General features: G+C 34.5%; 1 protein-coding gene across 1 annotated transcript in view; it reads right to left on the bottom strand.

The window, feature by feature from the left end:
• Positions 1–3,196: 3,196 nt before the first annotated feature.
• Positions 3,197–24,013, bottom strand: part of Hr39 (Nuclear hormone receptor FTZ-F1 beta) — a 127,502-nt gene continuing 106,685 nt past the window's right edge. The window contains exons 10-12 of the mRNA XM_089104604.1: positions 17,506–17,700; positions 14,405–14,657; positions 3,197–4,185 (exon numbers count right to left, since the gene is read on the bottom strand). Of these exons, the coding sequence (XP_088960730.1) occupies positions 3,944–4,185; positions 14,405–14,657; positions 17,506–17,700 (690 nt within the window). The 3' untranslated portion in view covers positions 3,197–3,943. The remainder of the gene's footprint in view (positions 4,186–14,404; positions 14,658–17,505; positions 17,701–24,013) is intronic.

The following is a 24,013-nucleotide window of genomic DNA, read 5'->3' as shown; positions in this document are numbered from 1 at the left end:
AATTGACTTGATTTTTTTTTTTTTTTTTTTTTTTTTTTTTTTCAATGGTAAAGAGCATACTTGCACACAAGGGGGTCACTATTTCCCTCAAGGTCGGTCTCAAGCCTCCATCCCTGCTCTTAGAAGAAAACTGAGGCAAAAAATGCATTTGTCTTGACCCCCCCCCCCTCACGATCTTTTGACATCCTTTACTCACCCAAGATTCGGTCCAGTTTACACCCATGAGACAAAATAAGCATGGGCATAGGCAGCATATTGTCTGGGGGGGGGAGGGGCAGTCGATAGTGTGATGGAGGGCCTTTCATCAACTGCTTTTTCAGCCATATCTAATGTAAATTTGAAGGTCTAGGGGCGGCAGCTGCCCTCCTTCCTACGCCCATGAAAATAAGTAGATTAGTTTCTTTGTAGATGTTCTCTACTCAAAGTATGTTTATTTTAAAATTAATGTTTATAGATTCCAAGTGTCTTCAAAATGTTTGTCCCTCGTACAAAAACAAGAAAATAAAAAATCATCTATATTATTATACAATTTGATTGCCAAAAAAACAACAAGACTTGTTGTGAAAAAAAAAACCTAACTAATCAATTTTCATTTCTAAATATACAGTCAATTATAATTGGCTAGTCTAGAAAACGATAATAATTATTATCATTTCTAATTAAACCAATGTTAAAGAATATATCTACCCGTAGAAGAAACATGATTCCCTTTTCAGGGTTAGTTCGAAGCCCCCCTTCCTCCAACACACAAATGTGTAACCTAAAATCTAACAGTTTTGTGTCCCCTCCACTCTTAGAAAATATCCTCTGACCCCATTACCTATTCTTGAACCAATGTGCACCTATTGGAACTAAAAGAAAAGTGGGTTCTTCTTTAGTAATTTCTGAGACCACACTGGCTAATCATGACAAAACGATGAAAAACCGTAAATAAGAGAGAAACGAGGATAGATGCAGCCAGTTAAAAAAAAAAAAAACGCAGATTACAATGCAAATGATTCGGTCAAGACCTCCGCTAGACCGTCCTCAGTGCAGAATAACGAAAAAATACCATAAAAATCTAAAGATAATATAAAAAACCAAACCTAAAAACAAACACAAAAAACTAACATAGGAAGACCCTATTTTGGTTTTTTTATATTATCTTTATATTTTATCGGTTTTTTATTTTACTATTCTGCTTGATGTCTTGACCGAAATATTCGCATTGTAGTTTGCGATTTTTTTCACTGGCTGTTTTTATCCTCATTTATCTCTTCTTTACGGTTTTTATCGTTTTATCAGGTTCTTTTTTAGAAGAAAAAGAATAAAAAGTTGCTTCTTTTTAAATCAAGCTTCCCAAAGTGTTGGCATTTTAAATTCTATGAAGGCCCATCAGACAGACCCAAAATTTATAGTGTTTTTCACATTCACAAAAAAGCCACAAAGTAAAAGCCCCATCAATTCTCTGTAATGAGCTTAAAGAACGTCACCATTTACATAAATGCATTGATTTCGCTATAAAGCGCTATTAGAAGCAGGTATAGATGGCATTGTGCAAAAATACATTTGGAATCCAAAGTTATCTAATGTGTGTATGTCCGTGTGTCCTGTATGCATTATACCACTTTTCATCCGACCGCCATGAAACCTCAAGAAGTTGCTGAATAAACTCATGCGAAAGTTTTAGCCACAAACACTCCCCCCCCATGGCCCCCTTAATACTTTTTACTCTGCCTGAAATTAGAAATCCCTCCACACAAATACTTGACAGTTCCTTCCGGTTACATTATTAATATTTTCTTGTTCTTCAATTAATGGGTTAGTTATTATCTGAATTTGGTATTCAAGTTTTGTTAAACTGGTATTCAACCAAATTTTTCAAAAACTTTTCAAATTTGAAATATCATTATTATTATTTTACATGTGAGTAAAATTATCCAGGGGGGGGGGGAATTGTCAGATCAGAGGAGGATTTTCATATCAAACTGAATATGGTTTGCATATCTTTCTACGACTCTCTACATATGTAATAAAAATAAATTAAGTACGTAATTTATACAAATTTGGGGTAAAGGACAATTCCATTCAGTCTGGGATTAGCTCTGTTGTCAGAAGTATGACGTTTGATACAAATTAGATTGGTCTGAAAAACAATCCCCAAAGTCGGACGGGGGGAGGTGTGATTTTATTGGGGGAAATTTTCTGCAGGGGAGGGGGTCTCCATGGGAGGAGAATATTCCGCGGGACGAGTATGCTAGTTTTAAATGAAATACCTCTTATTACGTTTCAACCAAAGCACGAAAAAAAAAATCGAAAAAAAAATCCGTAAAAACCAATACAGAGTACAACTTTAGCACGATCCAAAAAATACAAATATATAAAAGTAGAAAATCCAAAAAAAAGCACTGGGATTAAGTATTGCAAGTATATGCTTACAGCACAAACATCTTTAAAAAATCAGACAAATTTGGAAGATAAAATGTTAGTAATCACTGAAATCCCATACACACTATCACCGGTATTTATATACAAAAAAGAATAAGGCAATAAAATTTGTAAAAATATCAGCAAAAGAATATTTGTTCAGTAGCAACGGACACTTGAGCAAATGGAGCTCTTCAGGACGAAGAAATCAAAAACAACAAGAATGTAAAGCGAATACACTACTATATTTGTCCTTTCTATATCAGTTCACTGATAGTGAAGTGATATAAAAATGACAAAAATTACATTGAAAAAAGGCGCATATACAGGAAATAACTATCAAAGATTTCTTTTAATTTAATTTATAACACGACAAGACACAAAAAGAAGAATGGCTGAAGACATTCCACTAGTATTGGCAATTAGATAATTACCAATTAGATGATTACCAGATAATTAGAAAATTAGATAGTAATTATTCCGAATAATGAATGATAATTCTTCTTCATAGACAATACTGTTCCACAGAAAAAGATTTGGGTAATGGCCTAAGAATTGTCACTAACAAAACAAAGATGGCAGCAACTATCACAAGGGTCCGGAGTCGGTACCTTGTGGTGTCTACCATGTTCACGTTTGGTCACAACGGTCCACAAAAAAGGGGCATAACATTATCATTATAAGAAATTCGTGCGATTAAATTGACAAAAGTAAGAAATAAAATCAGAAAGTGTGTATGGAGCAAACTGTTTCAAAAGCAAGCCCCGAGAAGAAAATCTTCAGACCGCCCCCCCCCCCCCAAAAAAAAAAAAAAAAACTGTACACTTGTGCATTAAATCCTTAACATAAAAACAGAAAAGAAGTTCTGCTAATCAAAGCCTATAAGATTTCTTAATTCTGGAACTTCAGATTTCTATATTCCAGAAACTTAAAAAAAATAGTTCACCTTTATTAATTCAGCAGAAAGTTAACATCTCCTAAAGGGGGCTAAAATCCAAATAATAATAAAATATAGGATCGAAATAATATATCCTTCTTTTCTTAAGAGTTAAGCAAGTGACATCAAAAACAAAATTACGTACTAACTTATAATAATAATAATTAAAAAAAAACAGGTTAAACAACAGTCAATATATCGCGTCATTTCCGTGATACAGAAGAGCCCCCAGTCCCTTTAGCTTTGACATAAAAATACTACAAGCATGGTCTTTATTCTTCAACGCCATCTTCAAAGGATTCTCACAAGCTATCTTGCGGTAACCTATGTCTTTACACCTTATAATCGTAAAGAAATCCAATGATTTACTAACTTCTTAGAAATACTTTTGAATGGCAAAAATCACCAAGTCATCATATTTATCACTTTGTTGCTATAGCAACTAAGGAGGGAAGTACCCCTTGGGTAATAAATGGAATGTTTATAAAACTTTCTGGCACAAATAAAAATTAGGCACAAAACTGCATGAGCCAGTTACCAAAACATTACTGACTAATTTCTAGTCACAACCAAGGTGACATCTCTATTTAATTACCATCATCAATGGTCTCCACGGAGTAATTCAAATAATAAATTAAAACCTTGGTTCTCTCCGTCCCTTTTGTTCGAAAGCATTTCTTTTCCGATTTGGCAAGTTCGTTCAAGTTCAGGTATACGTAGGAGCAGTTCACCAAACTTGGAAGGCATACTTGGATAGTGAGAGAGTGTGTATTGCTGAAGGGCGTGGAGGACGCTTTCCTGTGAGGTGCGGACACTTTCAGCATCTTTCAGATCACTTGAATCTGAAAATTAAACAACGGGGGGTAGTTAAACGTTCTCTATAAAATATAAAATAAAATATAAATAAAAATAAAAATATATCTAAAAATTGAAAAAATCAGAAGTTAATGTCCATATTTTATGAATTTGGTGCGTTGTTCCAAGCAGTCTGAGTTGATATTTTTGTGCTTTTTTTATGGATGGGTGGCAGTGTATTTGTGGCATGTTTTTGTGTAATTTGGAAGTCTGGGGCCGAATAAGACTAGCTCTTTTCGTTTTTTTTTTCTCTTCCTCCTCTGTTCTTTTCTAGTTGAAGTGTTTTGTTAATGTCGTATTGTGTTTAATCTCTTACAGGTTGTAACCTCTGGGCATTGTTGTATGATGTACCCATTTTTTTATGAATAAACCCAATTATCACTATTTTTATAAATTTAACTTATGCTTTCCTGAGACTATGATCAATAGATATAACAAGAGCACACTTTAGCGTAAAAACGGATGGGGGGGGGAGGTTCAGGGCGAGGCAGCCCACCTTACATATAGGGTCATTGATATTTGTTTATGTTTTACGTCTCTTATTATCTTTATGAAAACAAAAATATTATTTTCATTTAATTTATCTCCGTTCTTAACATTATGTTTAGGTTTATCCAAAATCGTTTACGTTATGAATCATGGCCGTATATCCAAACAAGTGGTCCAGGTTTTTATTTTCTGGGGGGGGGGGGTTGAATACAGGAAGACATTGCATAGAAAAATATATATTTTTAGTCAGCATCTTATATTGTAAGCAACAAATCAAACTCTCAATAAATCCATCATTTTCTTCCGTTTGATGGGTTTAAAGGTTGGGAAACTCAGAACTCTATAGACAGGGTTCGAATATGGACTCTATATCTATAGAATTTAACTTCTGCTTTATAAATGAATCTTATTTCGCACTAAAAGACATATGTCACTAGTGGAGTAATATATTTTACCTTCTCCAGATTTCTCCAGGTACCCACTTATAGCTGGGTCGACTCTGGCTAATCTTACAGTCCCACCACTGACCCCCATTCCAAACCAAATAACCAGCAACACCAGGACACGAACCCCTATCCTCACGGACAAGGAATTTAAAGTCTATTGTGCCAACCACTCGGCGAAGACGGAAGTTAGATGCACTAGCACATATAGTGCAACCATAACTGAAAACAGCTGGGCTTGAACTAGCCCACTTTATGAAGCTTACAAAGATAGAAGGGTATCGTAAGTTTTCTAGACTGCTAGCAATGCCATCTGCTAACGAAGTACGCGTAGACTTAACGTCTTGGTAGACCAAGATACACTACACAATATGAAGATTTTACGGTTTTGTTTTTTTTTTTTTTTTTTTTTTTTTTTTTTGTTCAGGGAATGATCTGTATATGTTATAGATCAATATGAATAACTTATGTAAGCTTTAGCGTAAAGAGTGAAGGGGGAAGGACGTTCAGAGAGAGGAGCCCCCTTAACATATACGATTTTAATATTCGTGTTATGGTTTAAAGTCTCTCATTATCTCCATACAAAAAATAATTTTTATTTATTTAATTTCTGTCCGTTTTTACATCAAGTTCAGCTTTATCCTAATATAACTTTTATCCTAATATAAGCTTAATAACATATTTTGCATAGCAATGCTTCAAAAATGGCAATTTTTCTTTAACGGAAGACCCCAAAAATGTTTTTTTTTTCAAATCATGATGCATACATTTTTAACCTGGGAGGGGAAACATCATAGATATTGCTACTTAAAATGCTCCCAACATCTTCCAGTTGTGCTGATGAGCAGAAGATTGTCATTTTTTATTTCTATTTCCAAACATGCCTGCAATAGGAGGGGAGCAGTCACCCCCTCAATATCCAAATTGTACACTATTCCAAGAATATTCTTCCACATCAATCGTAAATCTCTCTACATATTGATTTGTATGACTTTTTACGAATATTGGAAAATTTCGGTCTAAACATACAATTTTTGACGCTTTGGGCAAACCTCCTCAACGAAAGATCACACCCCCCCCCCCCATTATAAGCTTTAACATTATTCAATATACCTTCTACAATAACCGTTCATTTGGCATGGACTGTATATGTGTTTTAAAATGAATACGCCACTGAGCGACAATATATTCTGTGGGGTAAGTTCAGTACAGTGTAACTAAAGGCTAATCAATCAATTTTTTTTTTTGAAATTCTTAAATTAAATTCTTAAATGTTCTTTAGAAATTCTTAAATTTAGAGAAAATTTAGTTTTACAACAAGAAGGAAGGAAATTTGAATTTACTATACCGAATAGCACGGCGTGAGAGTATGATTTCTGAAGCTGGGAGGCCATGTTAATAACTTACAGTTTTAAACCATTTGACTTAGGATGAAATATTTCCTTTTTATTTGAAATTTCCAGGAAAGCAGAGCTTTTCCCTTTTTTTCCGTTTCAATTCTACAAAAAAGTCTAGAATATGCTTTGATAATGGTTAGAATCGTATCATAATCGGAACTACAAAATGGATTCGGTATCGGAATGATGAAACATAAAAAAAAGTCCGATCACCATTCTCTGCTCGAAGCATAAAAATCTAAAAACACATGTTTCAATTTTTGACAGCCAAGTTCACCGTAAGTGAATTCATTAATTTCAAATCGTTTCTGCGCAAGTTTTACATTCTAAACACTGTATAGATGACAATTTATTATTTTCAATTAATGTATTCGAAATTAAAATCAAACACTGTCGTAATATATAAAAAGAATATTGAAAGCTTTCTTTAATGATAAAATAAAGTAGCTAACCTGAAAACTTCTTAAAAACTTACAAAGGACATTTTGAAACTTGTGTCCTTATAACTTTTAAACTTTTGGCAAGCCAAAAACAATGAAAATAGTAAGATTTTTGCGAAAATGTTCTCTTCGTAGCAACGCTGTTTCAGTGACCATATTCAAGGACATAACATATGGCAGAATAAAATTCAATGCATCGAAATGAGGATGCTTTCAAACAAAATAGTTTCAGGCGATAAAATATAATATGAAAAATTGAATAAACACACTTAAACTCAGTGGCAGATCCATGGGGAGGGGGACGCGTGCCCTCTAAAGTAGTCTAAAGTAGTGTAATTTACTTAATTAACACAAGATTGCGTTAATTAAACTTGCTCCTGACGCAAGTTAATCGGATTGACCTATTTTGCACCCCCCCCCCCCCCCTAAAAATCCTGGATCCACCCCCGCATAAACTATTACGCAAGGCACCAATGCTTTTACTCCTCAATAGTTCACTTCATAGTTCCAGTACACGTAAATATATATATATATCAAATACATATTACCATAGTCAAACTCATTACATATTACCATACTCAATACTCGATACACACTCAATACAAATCATGCTCAATACATATTACCATAGTAAAAAAACCAACTATGTATGTGCTGAGAAACAATTTTCGGTATTTCGTTTTTTTTTTTGTTTTTTTTTCGGAGGCAAAGTTCTTGCATTGTTCAAGTAAAGAGTCATGGGTAGATATTCACGTAATTTGGCTAATTGGCTACAAAGAAAGTGAATAAACCATTTAATACCTTGTTTTATGGTCATTTCAAACTCAATAATCGCTTCTTGGGCAAATTCTATTTTGAGAGTATCCAAGTGTATCCGTTTATCTAACAAACTAGATACATATTTCTGCATAGTATTTTAATAATGAAAGAAAAAATAAACAATGTTAGCTACCCGATAATGTTAAGTTTAAATTTTGCTTCCTGTTACTATTAATACTACCCGTTAATGTTAATTAATTAATACACAGAAAACATATTTAACCGCCTCTCTCTTCAGTCTCATACACATTTTTGCCAAATTAACCTTTTTTTTTAATGATGAAATATCACTTGTGTCTGGTAGCTAGACCCCGGCGCCGCGCCGGCGGATCTACCGAACGCCGCCGACGAGAGGCCCGGTTAACCACCGCCGAAGTGTCGCAACTCCACCGGCGCGGCGCAGGCGCGCCACCAACGACAAAAGCGGCGGTGTTCGGTCGACTTTAAATTAATTTTGCGGCAACTCTTTATTGCGTCAACCGCAAAGTCGGAGCTTTTCCTTATCGTGTGGTTTAGTATTTCGATTTTCCTGATTAGAAATTAAGCAGAGCTTGGACTATCCCCGGATTTTCGGGTATTTCCCCGAAAATCTATGCGTCACCCCGAAAAAAAATTTGTTTCCCCGAATCCCCGAAAATCACGCAATCACGATGTCACCCCTAGCGATTAAACACCAGCGACTTTCCCTGCCAAATATTACTTTGCATACTTTAATTCTTCACTACTCTCTTGTTCGTTAATTTTCGTCTTTTTTGTTACTTTGCATAAAAACCAGACAGATGAAATATGCAAATGCAAATATTGCAATATACACAGTTCTTCATATGTTGACAAAAAAAATATCGTCTTTATGAAATGAGTTTAAATCATTTCGAATGCAGTTTCCCAATCGCTATTTCTTATATCCTTCGTAGTCAAGAATTTTATTTTCAAGTTGAATAGAATTATAGAACGCATTTACTACTATACAGCTTCAGCCTTCAGTTGGATTTTGAAATGGACAGCCGACAGATTGTTTCTACAGCTGAATTGTAAGTTTGCAGATTTTTTCTTTTTTTTTTTGCTGTTTTGGATGAGATTTTTTTAATGTTTAATACTCAATTTTTGAACGCCTGATAGAAAATACAATCTTCTTTCTGAATCATTTCTTATCCCCCCCCCCCCCAAAAAAAAAAAAAACAACCTTCTATTGAGCCAAAATTTAGCTATATACTAAACTATGTACAAGGTTGGGGAATTAAAGATTGAAACGGAAGTTACCCCAAAAATATGATTCATAAATAAATTGTAAATTATTGGCTATAGGGAGGGATAGGGAGCTGTCATTTTAAAATGATAATACCTCATTTTTTTTATTGAACGCAGGGATGCCAAAAAGATAATTATATTTTTTTTTATTTAAAGTGGAGACAGAAGAAAATGATATCAAATTCCCTGAGAAACCATAGAAATATTTTGATAGACCCAGGGCCCACCATTAGGACTTGTTCATTGTCTTGGGTATTTTGCGATTTCTCATAGGCTACTGGCCTAATTTTGCTTTTGTGTGTGCTCCCTTTTAATTATAGTGTTTGGATCTTATTAAATGCCACGGCGAATCTAGGACTCAGTTTTCCAATAATTTGAGGTATATCTGAATAATTTCGACATTTTTGTTGTTGTCTTTGTACCCCTTTACTCATACCCTCAATTTTTTTTTCAAGGAACACTAAGCTGTTTAACATTATTTTGCGTGTTTGTTTGAACCATATAGTGACCTTGTTAATTATTAAGTAAATTATTTTTCAAATGTAAAGCTGAGACGGTATCCTATCAAGGCGGTATTCAGAGGGAGGGGGGGAGGGTAGGAGGGTATTACATTTAAATGATAATATCTCGATATTTTTTTATTGAAAGCAGGGATGCCAAAAAGTTAATTTTTTAATTTAAAGTATAGACGGCAACCTATTAAGGTAGTATCGAGAGGGGAGGGGGGAGGGTAGTGAGCTATCATATTTAAATGGTAATACCTCAATTTTTTTTTTTTTTGAAAGCAGGGATGCCAATAAGTTTTTTTTTATTATTATTTGAAACAGAGACAGTATCCTATCAAGATGGTATCCAGAGGGGAGGGGCATAGGGAGTTATTATATTCAAGTGATAGTACCTTGATTTTTTTTTTTATTGAAAGCAGAGATGCCAAAAAGTTGAAAAGTTGACAAAAATTAACAAGATTTTCGTGAGTTATACTTGATACAGCACTTGTATAGTTTCATCGTCCGAAGGGAAAGGGACATATGCGTCCAACCCGTTTTTTTCTTATTGATGAAACGGTTTAATTTGAAAACATTCATTCATAAGTACCAGGCAGATTCACACTGAGTATTTTGACCACAGGTGACTTATTGTTGCGACTTTCTTAAATTTGGTAAATTTTGTGAGCATTTAGAAATCAAAGCTTAAACTCAATAACTGATACTAAGTGTCCTAACATATTGCTTGGATTAAAAGTGACAAACTAGGAAGAAAATCTCAACATCTTTCTGGACCTACTTCAGTCTGCATATTATTTCATTTAATTACATTTAAAACGGATGAGCTTTTCATTTTTTACCTAAGAAAATAGCTGGCACTTCATTTTTCTTCATACCGAATAAACCATTAAGTTTTTTTTGTTTCATTGTAATTGAAGTGTTCTCATGTGAAGTGTTCATCATGTATTTTTCAATTTGATAAATTTACTCCTTTTAGATGCCGTTTATAATTTGACTGCTATTAGGTATTTATGAGTTTATAATTTGGAATGAATCCCCAAAAGAAAAAATAAATAACATCCAAAAGAGCAGCCAAAAGCAATAAAAAAGCAGCAGTTCAGCCTCAGCCTACATGACATATATCCTATAAAGAAGCCAAAAAAAACTTTAAAATGTATTTTTTTTTTTTTGTTATTAAAAACCGTTTTTAATACAAGAAGGCTTTTTAGGAATCCAAAAGAACAAAAAAAAAAATCAATATCAAAGTCGCCAATTTCAACTGTTTTAAATGTGACAAAACAGATATAGGCAAAGGGCATTATGAAAAAATTAAGCTTCTAAGTTCAAAGTTATATTCAAAGTTTTTACCCAGATAACTGACGAATTTTGTCATACGGTTTTGAAGTTTTGTATGCAGTAATGCTCGATGAAAAAAACTACTAATTTTGATAATTATTCATCTTTAGAATACATAGCTAATAGATACTTAGAACTAATCGTATTATGCAAGGGTTCTGAAACGCCAGGGCCATTTCGTTTCTACAAGTTATCTACTTCTCTTGATGAATAACGAAGAAGACCAGTTTCCAGCCAGCAACTTGTGAATTTTTGAACTCATGAATAGGCTCGAATCTGTTGTAAATTTAAGTTGTGATTTGAGAAAGACTTATAAAAACATTAATGTTCGTGGTAAACATTCAACGCGCCGGTGTCGCGCTGTTTTGGCCCCGCCGCCGACTGTCTTCCCTCATCGGCGCGGCGCCGGGGTCTACTCGTAGCTAGAACAATCGCACATTAAAAAAAAAGGAAGTGTCCGTATATGTCTACAAGAACCTTTTACTAGCATTGTAACGGCTATTACTTTCCAAAAGAAAATCAAAGCAGTATGGTTATAAATGACCCCAAATTGTCATTTTTCTAGAGGGACCGGTTCCATTCTTTTAAATTTGACCAAATTCCAGTATAAGGCACAACTTTTCTAATGGGGGGGGGGGTACCATTCCTGGTTCACTGTTAAAACAAATTCCATTAAAAGGGCTCAAAACAGACGAGAGTAGCCAAAAATGGGCTAGCCCTTAAAGAGCAGCCCTTAAAAGGGCTAAAAACAGACGAGAGTATCCAAAAATTAAAGTTGTTTCTAAAAAAAAAACTGTCTAGTCAGAAAATATTATCATTCGTAGCTAATTAAGGAATGGTAATTACAGTTTTCATTAGTCTTAATAGTAAAATAGTATTCCGAAAACAAATTTGCAAGAATTCTTAAAAGAGCTTGAAATCCCTCAAAAAAGGCGTCACAACAAAACAAAAAGTAAACCTTTGGAACAACCAAATATATCGAAAACTTACAGCCCCCACATTGAACAACAAGAAAAATCACATTTTTGCATGGGTAGCATCTCTTTCTCTTTTTTTGTTCTGTTTTTTCCTTTTTGGTGCGAACAGGATACTGAAGCATTACAGTGTTGTTTAAGACCTTTTTTGAAAGCTATTTTTCTATATCTAATTGAATTTTAACAAATTGTTTAAATTTACATCATAGTCTAAAACTATATTCAAGGGAATAAGTTACCTTTTGAGCTCAAAATAAGTTACGTAGAGGGCTCACAATGGAATTTGCCCAAAAAGCGATTACAGAATTTCAAAGGAACAGTAAAAAAGGTATTAAATGAAGTATTCACTTTCTTCAAAGCCAAATCAGGGTGTTTTTTCACAGTTAAAATTTTTTTGGAAGAATAGGAAGATAAGTCTACAAACCGAGATTAGAATATTAGAAGCTACAGTGATGACAGTGGTCAAATATGGCTCTGAAGCATGCGGGCTCCGAAAAGCGGATGAAGATTTGCTAGATGTTTTCCATAGAAATTGCTTAAGCATTGTTCTGGGTACCCAGCTGACTAACCATATTTCAAACAATAAGCTATACAAAAAATGTGGTTCAATACCGCTTTCTAGGGGTATAATGAAAGAAAGGTTAAGGTGGTTAGGTCACATTGTGCGGATGAAGGATGACAGATTGCCAAAGATTGTCCTTTTCCGCCAACCGTCTTGGGCTAAACGGAACGCAGGTCGTCCTCGTCCGGGGTAGAAAGACACCATAAAGAAAGATTTAAAGGAAATTGGAACTTTGTGGGCGGGTGCAAAAAGGGAGGCTTTGAATAGATTGTGATGGAGGAGGAGCGTGCATAGCTGTGTTGGCCTCAGGCGGTTTGGTGCTGCGGTGAATTGTTAGTAGTAGTAGTAAATTATGTGAATATGTAAATATTTACCGAGTCATGCGCCTCTCAGGCTCGTAGCTTTTAATGGGTAAAATTAAACTTTATGACTTTCATATATTTGCAATCAGTATAAAAAAAAAAATTCTTTATACGTATTAATTATTATAATTTTTTTTTTTTAGTTTTGGTTACTATTAGCCTGAATTACTAATAGTTTACTATAAGTAATTAGCTATTTGAGCAGTGTCAGTAATTAGCAACTGAAATTAATTAGCAGTTTACTATTAGTAATTATGTGAAATTAGCTCTACTGGCTGGTTTATTAAGACAAATCGCACATTTCATCACCATCATCAACAACATCATAAAATGTATGGCAAATGTTCACGACACTCGTCATTGAAGAAAGATGAATTTCCAAAAATGAGAGGAAACATCAATAGCAAATGAGGGAATAATATATCTGAACTCTGGGAGCAAGGGAAACAAGAAGATTCCCCCCTCCAAATCTGTCCAAAGGACTCTCTTTCTTTTAAGTGTTACCCTACGAAAATACTCTTTCGAGTTTTTGTGGCGCAAAAATAAACAAAATACGAGAAAATACAAAATACAGAACAACGTTTTTGCTTTATTGATACCACAAAAATATGTTCAATTTAGATGGCTTTTAAAAGCTAATTTTTGGCACATTATTTTAAGGTGACGTCAATAAAATGTGCATAAAGCACACACTATTTTGGAACCTCTTTAATACCCTTTGATTTCGAATGTCTATCAAACCGTTTCGACAATTCAACCTCCCCCAGAAACATTGGTGATGACGGTTCGAACCTCCCAGCCAGGAGGCACACAAGGAGGGCCGATACTTGAGGTAGATATAGCCAAGATATATCTCAGATGGTCTTTTGCTGCGATGGGTATTTTTTTCGAAAAAACTGTATGATTTTCCATAGACCTATTAATTTACAACAGACTACCTTACCCGTTACTTACCCGCTACGATCTTAAAAGAAGAAAATTCAGGGCAAATTTATACCCTGTGGGCAATTTTTTTCACGCGGGAAATTCCTCAAACGTATTAATAACGATCAGGTTTTCAAATTTACAAGGATTTGAAAAATTTCGCCGGGGAAAATTCCCTTCCTGTAAAAACTATTCCCCCCCCCCCAGAAACTTCCCCCATGGAAATTTTTTACCCACATATGAAACAACGATCATATTTTTAAATTTAAAAATATATATAAATTATGATTATTCGCTTATACGACGGGCGTTGTTAGATAATTAGTACCCAGAAAATGTTAATAACGTCAACGGAATGGCCTGCCAAGTATTTGCATTCCGGGGTCTCTAATTTCAGTCAGCACTAAAGTGTTTCAAAGGACCTTGGGGTGGGGGGGATTTATACCTAAGACCTTCCCATACAAAACACACACGGACATACAGCTGATTTTATAAATATGAACTAGAGAACTACAGCATGTATTTTGGGGAACTCCTTTCACTTTTTCCTAAATACTAATGTTAAAGGTTTCCTAAGGTTTTGAAGGAGGATCACGTATCACAATGCTATTTCTATACTATCTGGTATTTATTCAGGCACTAGTATCTACAGATTTTCTGCTTTTCTATTGCACTAAGATTGTCGCCTTAAAAAAATTCTAACTAACCTGAACTTAATAGTATTATGACCTTTAAGGCCATATATTCATATTGGTCCACTCTCAACCTTCGTAAATGATCAGCAAAATTGACCATCCTTTCAATACAGGATCCAATCCCGAGCTTCCTAGCCTCATCCACAGTTATACTTCGTCCCATTGACACGCGAACCTGACCTTGAGTCGACACAGAACGGTAACAGCAAGCGAAGAAAAGTAACTCACACCAAGTATTGATCAGTAAGGCAATCTGGTCCTCAATCTAAGCAGAACAAACTCATTATTTTTCTGGTAAAGGTTATCATATTTACATTTATTATTATTTTTATATTTAATATTCATGTTTTATATTTACGTATATATCATATATACATATTTGTATTTGGTATATGACATATATTCATATGTCAAATATCATTCATATGTCATATATATATATATATATATATATATATATATATATATATATATATATATATATATATATATATATATATATATATATATATATATATATATAGTTTTATATTTACACATTTTACATATTTATCCGTAGTATTTATAGTCCGAGCAAAATGAATGAAGTTTTAGAGGTTTTGCGAGTTCAGGGTGCTAGAATTGGTTTGAAAATTAATGTTAGGAAGAATAAGTCACTAAGGCTAGGAATAAGTGAAGATGAAAAGATGACGTTGGGTAATGAAAAGATTGATCAGGTGGGCAGCTTCACTTACCTTGGTAGTATTATTAGTAAAGATGTTGGGAGCAGTGAAGATGTTGAAAATAGAATAGCTAAGGCTCAGGGTGTTTTTTCACAGTTAAAAAAAGTCTGGAAGAATAGGAAGATAAGTCTGCTAACCAAGATTAGAATATTAGAAGCTACAGTAATGATAGTGGTCAAATATGGCTCTGAAGTATGGACGCTCCGAAAAGCGGATGAAGATTTCCTAGATGTTTTCCAGAAAAATTGCTTAAGGATTGTTCTGGGTACCCGGCTGACTGACCGTATTTCAAACAATAGGCTATACAAAAAATGTGGTTCAATACAGCTCTCTAGGGCTATAATGAAAGAAAGGTTGAGGTGGCTAGGGCACGTTGTGCGGGTGAAGGATGACAGATTGCCGAAGATTGTTCTTTTTCGGCCAACCATCTAGGGCTAAACGGAAAGCAGGTCGTCCCCATCTGGGGTGGGATGACGTCATAAAGAAAGATTTAAAGGAAATGGGAACTTCATGGGAGGATGTAAAAATGTAAGGTTTGTATAGATTGGGATGGAGAAGGAGCGTGCGTAGCTGTGTTGGCCTCAGGCAACTTGGTGCTGCGGTGAGTTGTTAGTAGTAGTAGTAGTAGTAGTAATAAGAAGAAGAGTTGGGACAAAAAAATACTTCAAATATATATATATATACAGTATTGCCAATAAATTCCTCACCGGAAATTTAAAAATGAAGTTAAAACCCCCTCTTCTCTGCCTGTATTCATTCTCACATGCTTCTCCCGGGTCTATTACACACCAAAAAACAGCCTCAACAATTCACTATGGATTCCAAAAATTGGGCCATTTACAAGAATTGTTTGATTTTCGCTACCTTTTCTAATCAGCAGCTTCTGACCACACAAACAAAATGTCGGATATTTGCGGAAGTGAAAAATAAGAAAAAAAACTTAATGAAAGAAGCGAAACATATTTATTGAAATTGATTAATCAAAACCCAAATTTCAAGAGCGGGACTTTGAATTTTAATCATTTACAATTAATCTGAAAAGTTTATTTTACATTCGATGATATGGTCTCTTACTATGCTAGTCACACTGGATACAGGGGTGCAACTAGAGTTTTAAGTTTGGAGGAGGGATTTAAAGGTTGTGTCGGCAAGATTGTCCAGTATGCTGACCAATGTGGACACATAAGCTAAATTTCCAAGGTAAATAGGTAAATATTCCAAGGTGTTGACAAGCTGCGGCGACACCTAGGACAATATATATATATATATATATATATATATATATATATATATATATATATATATATATATATATATATATATATATATATATATATATATATATTTATACCATATTTATAAAGGGTATCATTTTTACAGTAGTTTTGAAACTGTTAATAGAAGTCCTGTCGTTTTATTTACAATTTTATTTATTTAATTGAAAGAAATGTTATCAAATAATTTTTGTTAGTTGTCCGCTTTTTTCCTTAAATAATTTATCTATACTGGTATTTTTGTTTTCTCTCTTTCATTTTTGTAACTTTCCTTTATAATCTTTATTTTTTTTATCTTATTATTACTAAATAGAACTATCTAGGAATAAAAAGAATGAAAAGGAGAAAGACCAGGTCTTAAGACTTCCACGTATTGAATTGGGCTCTCGTCATTTTCAAAGTGGCAAATAATTAGACCCTAATTAGGGCCCTAATTAGAGAGGTTAAAACTTGGCGCGTATTCCCTCACGTTAAGCTACAAAAATTCAAAATAAACCATGTAAAATTCTTTCTGAAACTAATATTTATATTCTAACACTGTAGACAAAGCGCACCGGTTCGATTGATGCCACCTATTTTAACTCATTTAGTTGTCATGGTGCTTAGAATTCTTTTGTCTGTCCAAAAATATGGTATTTCGCTTTAGTCTAGTAGAAAAATGAACAATTTAATATCAAAATGGTTTTGCAATAGGGTACCAAGTTCAAAGAAAATCCTTTCCAAAAACATCTGGTACTTAATATCCGTATTTAAAACAAAAATCAATTTTTTGCTTTTTTCGTTTAACCGTAGGCTAGATTTCTACTGCGGGAAATATGATTTTTTTTTTTTTTTCATTTTAGTTCCACAATTTTTAGTTTGCTGTTTCCACAAATTCATAAACTTTCCCACCCACACCTATATTATAATTTAAATTTTCCCAAATTTGAGCTTGTTTTTTTTTGAAAAAAAAAACAAACAAACAAACAGCTGAAGTGGCAAAAACAAAGCCAAAAAAGACTGACAATTGATAAAGATAAGAAGAAACTGATGTACTCAGTGGCGGGTAATGGATACAAGCTGAAAACAAAAATACGAATTTCTGAATCAACCCAATATTTCAAATTATCAAATTTACCTGTATATTTCTGAATAATGGAAGACTTTTGCACCATTTAACAATTTTGTACAACCGATGGTCGGCAATTGAGCATAAACTGGACAGATAATCACCCGAATCACCTGCCTGCCCTTCACTCGGATCCCTTGGCAAACAATTGGCATTTAATTCCTGGTCCGTGACATGCCATAGGTGTTCAACACGCATTATGTCCTATTTAAAAAAAGAGAGGACTAAGGAAAAATGTAATCCTTAATAAGTTATTCTAGATCAATATCGTCAGTCATCTAACATGAATTGGATAACCAGAATACTTATAATATCGTTAGTACTGAATGTGAAATTCAAAGACCAATTTTTTATCTCGAATCTGGTTTTTCGTGTTAATCAACACTATTGTGATAAATACGCGCATTATATCCTAAAAAGGGAGAGGACAAAGAAAAAAAATGTAATCCTTAAATTATAATACAAAGAAATTAATTTAGGGTTAGATAATGATGCTAGCAGAACTATTAACAGGCACCAAAGGTTTGAAAAAGGCCCTTCCCCCCCCCCTTTTTTTAATTATTGCTGGATCTTAAACTTTCGTGGATTATTATTTCTCAAGAAGAAGACAGCTGCCTTTCCAACCTTTTCTGTGGACACAGTTGGTTTTAGGAGCAGTGGCGATATTACATTTGAATTTAATATCTGGCGATATTAAATTAAATATTAAATTTGTTGTTGTTAAAAGTTTTTGGTGAAAATATCCCCCCCCCCCACTGCAGAAATCAAAACCTAAGGGTGGGAATGATAAAATCTGGGGGTGGGGCAAAATGGATGGGGTTCAAATGGAAATTAGGTTTGAATGAGTCTGCTAATCTGCTTTAATATTTTACAGTCAATATGCTGATAGGAGTACCTAACTCTATTATTATTATTATGGGCTAATTCAAAACTTTAGCCAAGGCTTAGGCCACAAAAGCAGTGGCGACAATTCAGAAAAACTTGGGGAGAGGAGAGCTAGATCTATCGTTCTTTAATTTTTTTTTTCAATGAAAATACCTAAAACAAGGAGTTTTCCAATAAATAAAACGCCAAAAAGGTATTTTTTTTTTTTTTAATCTAGGGAAGAGTAAAAAATGAGGGGGGCATCCCTCGTACATTTGATGCCACTGCTTAGGAGCAAAAATGATTATTTTAGCTTCTGAAATCCAATTCTTTTTTGGCCGTGTCTCGGAGGGAAACAAGCAAAAACCAATCAGAGCAAAACACCTGACCAATAATATCATTCAAAAAAACTGAAATTTATTTGCTAGCTTTTTCACTTTGCTGTTTAATTTATGTTACGCAACGCAACACCATAGACGACGTGTAGCCGAAGTTTATTCGCACACAACCTCTGACAGAAACAAAACGAAAGCACTTTAAAGCACATAAGAAAGGAAGAAAAACAAAAAAGCAGTAATCACGAAACACCGGCTCCCCCAAAAGAGTCATTAAGAAGAATATGAAATGTCGAGAAGAGTATGTAGAAAAAGGAAGAATACGGAATTTGAATTTTGATTTTATTTCTTGCCTCATTCACTTCGTATTTGTTAGCTGAGATTCAGATTTATTCATCCCCGAAATATACTTGGGAAATTATATTTGATTAAATTATATCAAATTAATATATATTAATAATTATAATAAATATATCATATATATAAATAATATAAGTTAAATTATACATAAATTATAATAAATTAAACTATATTTGGGGAATTTGCTTTTTCTTTTTCCTCAAATGAAAAATTATAGAAAAACATGCGAAATTGGGAAAACATTTCCTTTTTCTAGCCAAGTTTAGATCATACCCGGGACGTATTTGCAGTAAATGTAGAGAAGACACAGAGGAGATGTAAAAAGTAGAATAGTAAAGGGGGGAGTATTTTTTTTGGGGGGGGGGGGGAATTGAAAAAAAATTGAACGAACATTAAGAAAACTCCACCAATTACGATTGGAATACTACAAGTAACAGTGATGACCGTGTCAAAGATGACTTTGAAACATGGGTAGGCTAAAAAAAATATTGAGAAGGCTAGAAAAATATGTGATAGTGATGACAGGTCATAGTGATGACAGTGTCAAAGATGACTTTGAAACATGGGTAGGCTAAAAAAAATATTGAGAAGGCTAGAAAAATATGTGATGGTTATGACAGGACATATTGATGACAGTGTCAACGATGACTTTGAAACATGGGTAGGCTAAAAAAATATTGAGAAGGCTAGAAAAATATGTGATAGTGATGACAGGTCATAGTGATGACAGTGTCAAAGATGAATTTGAAACATGGGTAGGCTAAAAAAATATTGAGAAGGCTAGAAAAATACGCGATAGTGATGACAGGTCATAGTGATGACAGTGTCAAAGATGACTTTGAAATAGGATTAGGCTAAACAAAAATATTGCGAAGGCTAGAAAAATATGTGAAACTGGGAAAATTTACCTACATTCAGTCAAGTTTCAATCTTACCTAGATCAGAGAAGCAGAGAAGACACAGAGAAAAGTAGAATAGTAAAGGCCAATAAGACTTATTTTTATTTTTCGCAATTGAATTTATTTTTCGCAATTGAAAAAAAAAAACGAACATTAAGATAAGTCCACCAATTAAAATTCAAATACTGGAAGCCATAAAAATGATAGTGGTAAAAAATGACAGAAAGATGGGTACTTTGAAAGGCTGAAGAATAATTTGTTATACGCTTTCCAGAGAAATTGTCAAAGTTTCAGGTACTGATTTGACTGACTGTATATCAAACAATAAGGTGGGCGAAAAAATTGGTTTGATTTTACTTTCTAGGACTACAGTGGAAGAGACGTTAAGATGGCTAAGCCTGGCCATCTATTCTGTTCCATAAATTTGTTCATTATAAAGATGGCTAGGCCTGAAGAAGACACATTACCAAATATCGTACTTTCTGGCGACCCATCAGCACATCAGCATCGTGGCTAAAAATGACTTTGAAAGATGGGTACTTTGAAAAGCTGAGGAATAATTTGTTATACGTTTTCCGGAGAAATTGTCAAAGTTTCAGGTACTGATTTGACTGACTGTATATCAAACAATAAGGTGGGCGAAAAAATTGGTTTGATTTTACTTTCTAGGACTACAGTGGAAGAGACGTTAAGATGGCTAAGCCTGGCCATCTATTCTGTTCCATAAATTTGTTCATTATAAAGATGGCTAGGCCTGAAGAAGACACATTACCAAATATCGTACTTTCTGGCGACCCATCAGCACATCAGCATAGTGGCTAAAAATGACTTTGAAAGATGGGTACTTTGAAAAGCTGAGGAATAATTTGTTATACGTTTTCCGGAGAAATTGTCAAAGTTTCAGGTACTGATTTGACTGACTGTATATCAAACAATAAGGTGCGCGAAAAAATTGGTTTGATTTTACTTTCTAGGACTACAGTGGAAGAGACATTAAGATGGCTAGGCCTGGCCATCAATTTTGTTCCATAAATTTGTTCATTATAAAGATGGCTAGGCCTGAAGCAAACACATTACCAAATATCGTACTTTCTGGCGACCCATCAGCACATCAGCATAGTGGGTAAAAATGACTTTGAAAAATGGGTACTTTGAAAGGCTGAGGAATAATTTGTTATATGTTTTCCACAGAAATTGTCAAAGTTTCAGGTACTCATTTGACTGACTGTATATCAAACAATAAGGTGCGCGAAAAAATTGGTTTGATTTTACTTTCTAGGTCTACAGTGGAAGAGACATTAAGATGGGTAGGCCTGGCCATCTATTCTGTTCCATAAATTTGTTCATTATAAAGATGGCTAGGCCTGACGAAGACACATTACCAAATATCGTACTTTCTGGCGACCCATCAGCACATCAGCATAGTGGGTAAAAATGACTTTGAAAGATGGGTACTTTGAAAGGCTGAGGAATAATTTGTTATATGTTTTCCACAGAAATTGTCAAAGTTTCAGGTACTCATTTGACTGACTGTATATCAAACAATAAAGTGCGCGAAAAAATTGGTTTGATTTTACTTTCTAGGACTACAGTGGAAGAGACATTAAGATGGCTAGGCCTGGCCATCAATTTTGTTCCATAAATTTGTTCATTATAAAGATGGCTAGGCCTGAAGAAAACACATTACCAAATATCGTACTTTCTGGCGACCCATCAGCACATCAGCATAGTGGCTAAAAATGACTTTGAAAGATGGGTACTTTGAAAGGCTGAGGAATAATTTGTTATACGTTTTCCAGAGAAATTGTCAAAGTTTCAGGTACTCATTTGACTGACTGTATATCAAACAATAAGGTGCGCGAAAAAATTGGTTTGATTTTACTTTCTAGGACTACAGTGGAAGAGAAATTAAGATGGCTAGGCCTGGCCATCTATTCTGGTCCATAAATTTGTTCATTATAAAGATTGCTAGGCCTGAAGAAAACACATTACCAAATATCGTACTTTCTGGCGACCCATCAGCACATCAGCAGAGTGGCTAAAAATTACTTTGAAAGAAGGGTACTTTGAAAGGCTGAGTAATAAGTTGTTATACGTTTTCCAGAGAAATTGTCAAAGTTTCAGGTACTCATTTGACTGACTGTATATCAAACACTAAGGTGCGCGAAAAAATTGGTTTGATTTTACTTTCTAGGACTACAGCGGAAGAGACGTTAAGATGGCTAGGCCTGGCCATCTATTCTGTTCCATAAATTTGTTCATTATAAAGATGGCTAGGCCTGAAGAAAACACATTACCCAATATCGTACTTTCTGGCGACCCATCAGCATATCAGCATAGTGGCTAAAAATGACTTTGAAAGATGGGTATTTTGAAAAGCTGAGGAATAATTTGTTATACGTTTTCCAGAGAAATTGTCAAAGTTTTAGGTACTGATTTGACTGACTGTATATCAAACAATAAGGTGCGCGAAAAAATTGGTTTGATTTTACTTTCTAGGACTACAGCGCAAAAGACATTAAGATGGCTAGGCCTGGCCATCTATTCTGTTCCATAAATTTGTTCATTATAAAGATGGCTAGGCCTGACGCAAACACATTACCAAATATCGTACTTTCTGGCGACCCATCAGCACATCAGCATAGTGGGTAAAAATGACTTTGAAAGATGGGTACTTTGAAAGTCTGAGGAATAATTTGTTATACGTTTTCCAGAGAAATTGTCAAAGTTTCAGGTACTCATTTGACTGACTGTATATCAAGCAATAAGGTGCGCGAAAAAATTGGTTTGATTTTACTTTCTAGGACTACAGTGGAAGAGACATTAAGATGGCTAGGCCTGGCCATCAATTTTGTTCCATAAATTTGTTCATTATAAAGATGGCTAGGCCTGAAGAAAACACATTACCAAATATCGTACTTTCTGGCGACCCATCAGCACATCAGCATAGTGGCTAAAAATGACTTTGAAAGATGGGTACTTTGAAAGGCTGAGGAATAATTTGTTATACGTTTTCCAGAGAAATTGTCATAGTTTCAGGTACTCATTTGACTGACTGTATATCTAACAATAAGGTGCGCGAAATAATTGGTTTGATTTTACTTTCTAGGTCTACAGTGGAAGAGACATTAAGATGGGTAGGCCTGGCCATCTATTCTGTTCCATAAATTTGTTCATTATAAAGATAGCTAGGCCTGAAGAAAACACATTACCAAATATCGTACTTTCTGGCGACCCATCAGCACATCAGCATAGTGGCTAAAAATTAATCTGAAAAATGGGTACTTTGAAAGGCTGAGGAATAATTTGTTATACGTTTTCCACAGAAATTGTCAAAGTTTCAGGTACTCATTTGACTGACTGTATATCAAACAATAAAGTGCGCGAAAAAATTGGTTCGATTTTACTTTCTAGGACTACAGCGGAAGAGACGTTAAGATGGCTAGGCCTGGCCATCTATTCTGTTCCATAAATTTGGTCATTATAAAGATGGCTAGGCCTGAAGAACACACATTACCCAATATCGTACTTTCTGGCGACCCATCAGCATATCAGCATAGTGGCTAAAAATGACTTTGAAAGATGGGTACTTTGAAAAGCTGAGGAATAATTTGTTATACGTTTTCCAGAGAAATTGTCAAAGTTTTAGGTACTGATTTGACTGACTGTATATCAAACAATAAGGTGCGCGAAAAAATTGGTTTGATTTTACTTTCTAGGACTACAGCGCAAAAGACGTTAAGATGGCTAGGCCTGGCCATCTATTCTGTTCCATAAATTTGTACACTATAAAGATGGCTAGGCCTGAAGAAGACACATTACCAAATATCGTACTTTCTGGCGACCCATCAGCATATCAGCATAGTGGCTAAAAATGACTTTGAAAGATGGGTACTTTGAAAGGCTGAGGAATAATTTTTTATACGTTTTCCAGAGAATTTGTCATAGTTTCAGGTACTGATTTGACTGACTGTATATCAAACAATAAGGTGCGCGAAAAAATTGGTTTGATTTTACTTTCTAGGACTATAGTGGAAGAGACTTTAAGATGGCTAGGCC

The sequence above is a fragment of the Artemia sp. Qi Xiang Cuo genome, chromosome 18 (genome assembly GCF_049724085.1).
Source record: "Artemia sp. Qi Xiang Cuo chromosome 18, ASM4972408v1, whole genome shotgun sequence".
NCBI lineage: Eukaryota > Metazoa > Arthropoda > Branchiopoda > Anostraca > Artemiidae > Artemia > Artemia sp. Qi Xiang Cuo.
This window is presented reverse-complemented; position numbering and strand designations above follow the sequence as displayed.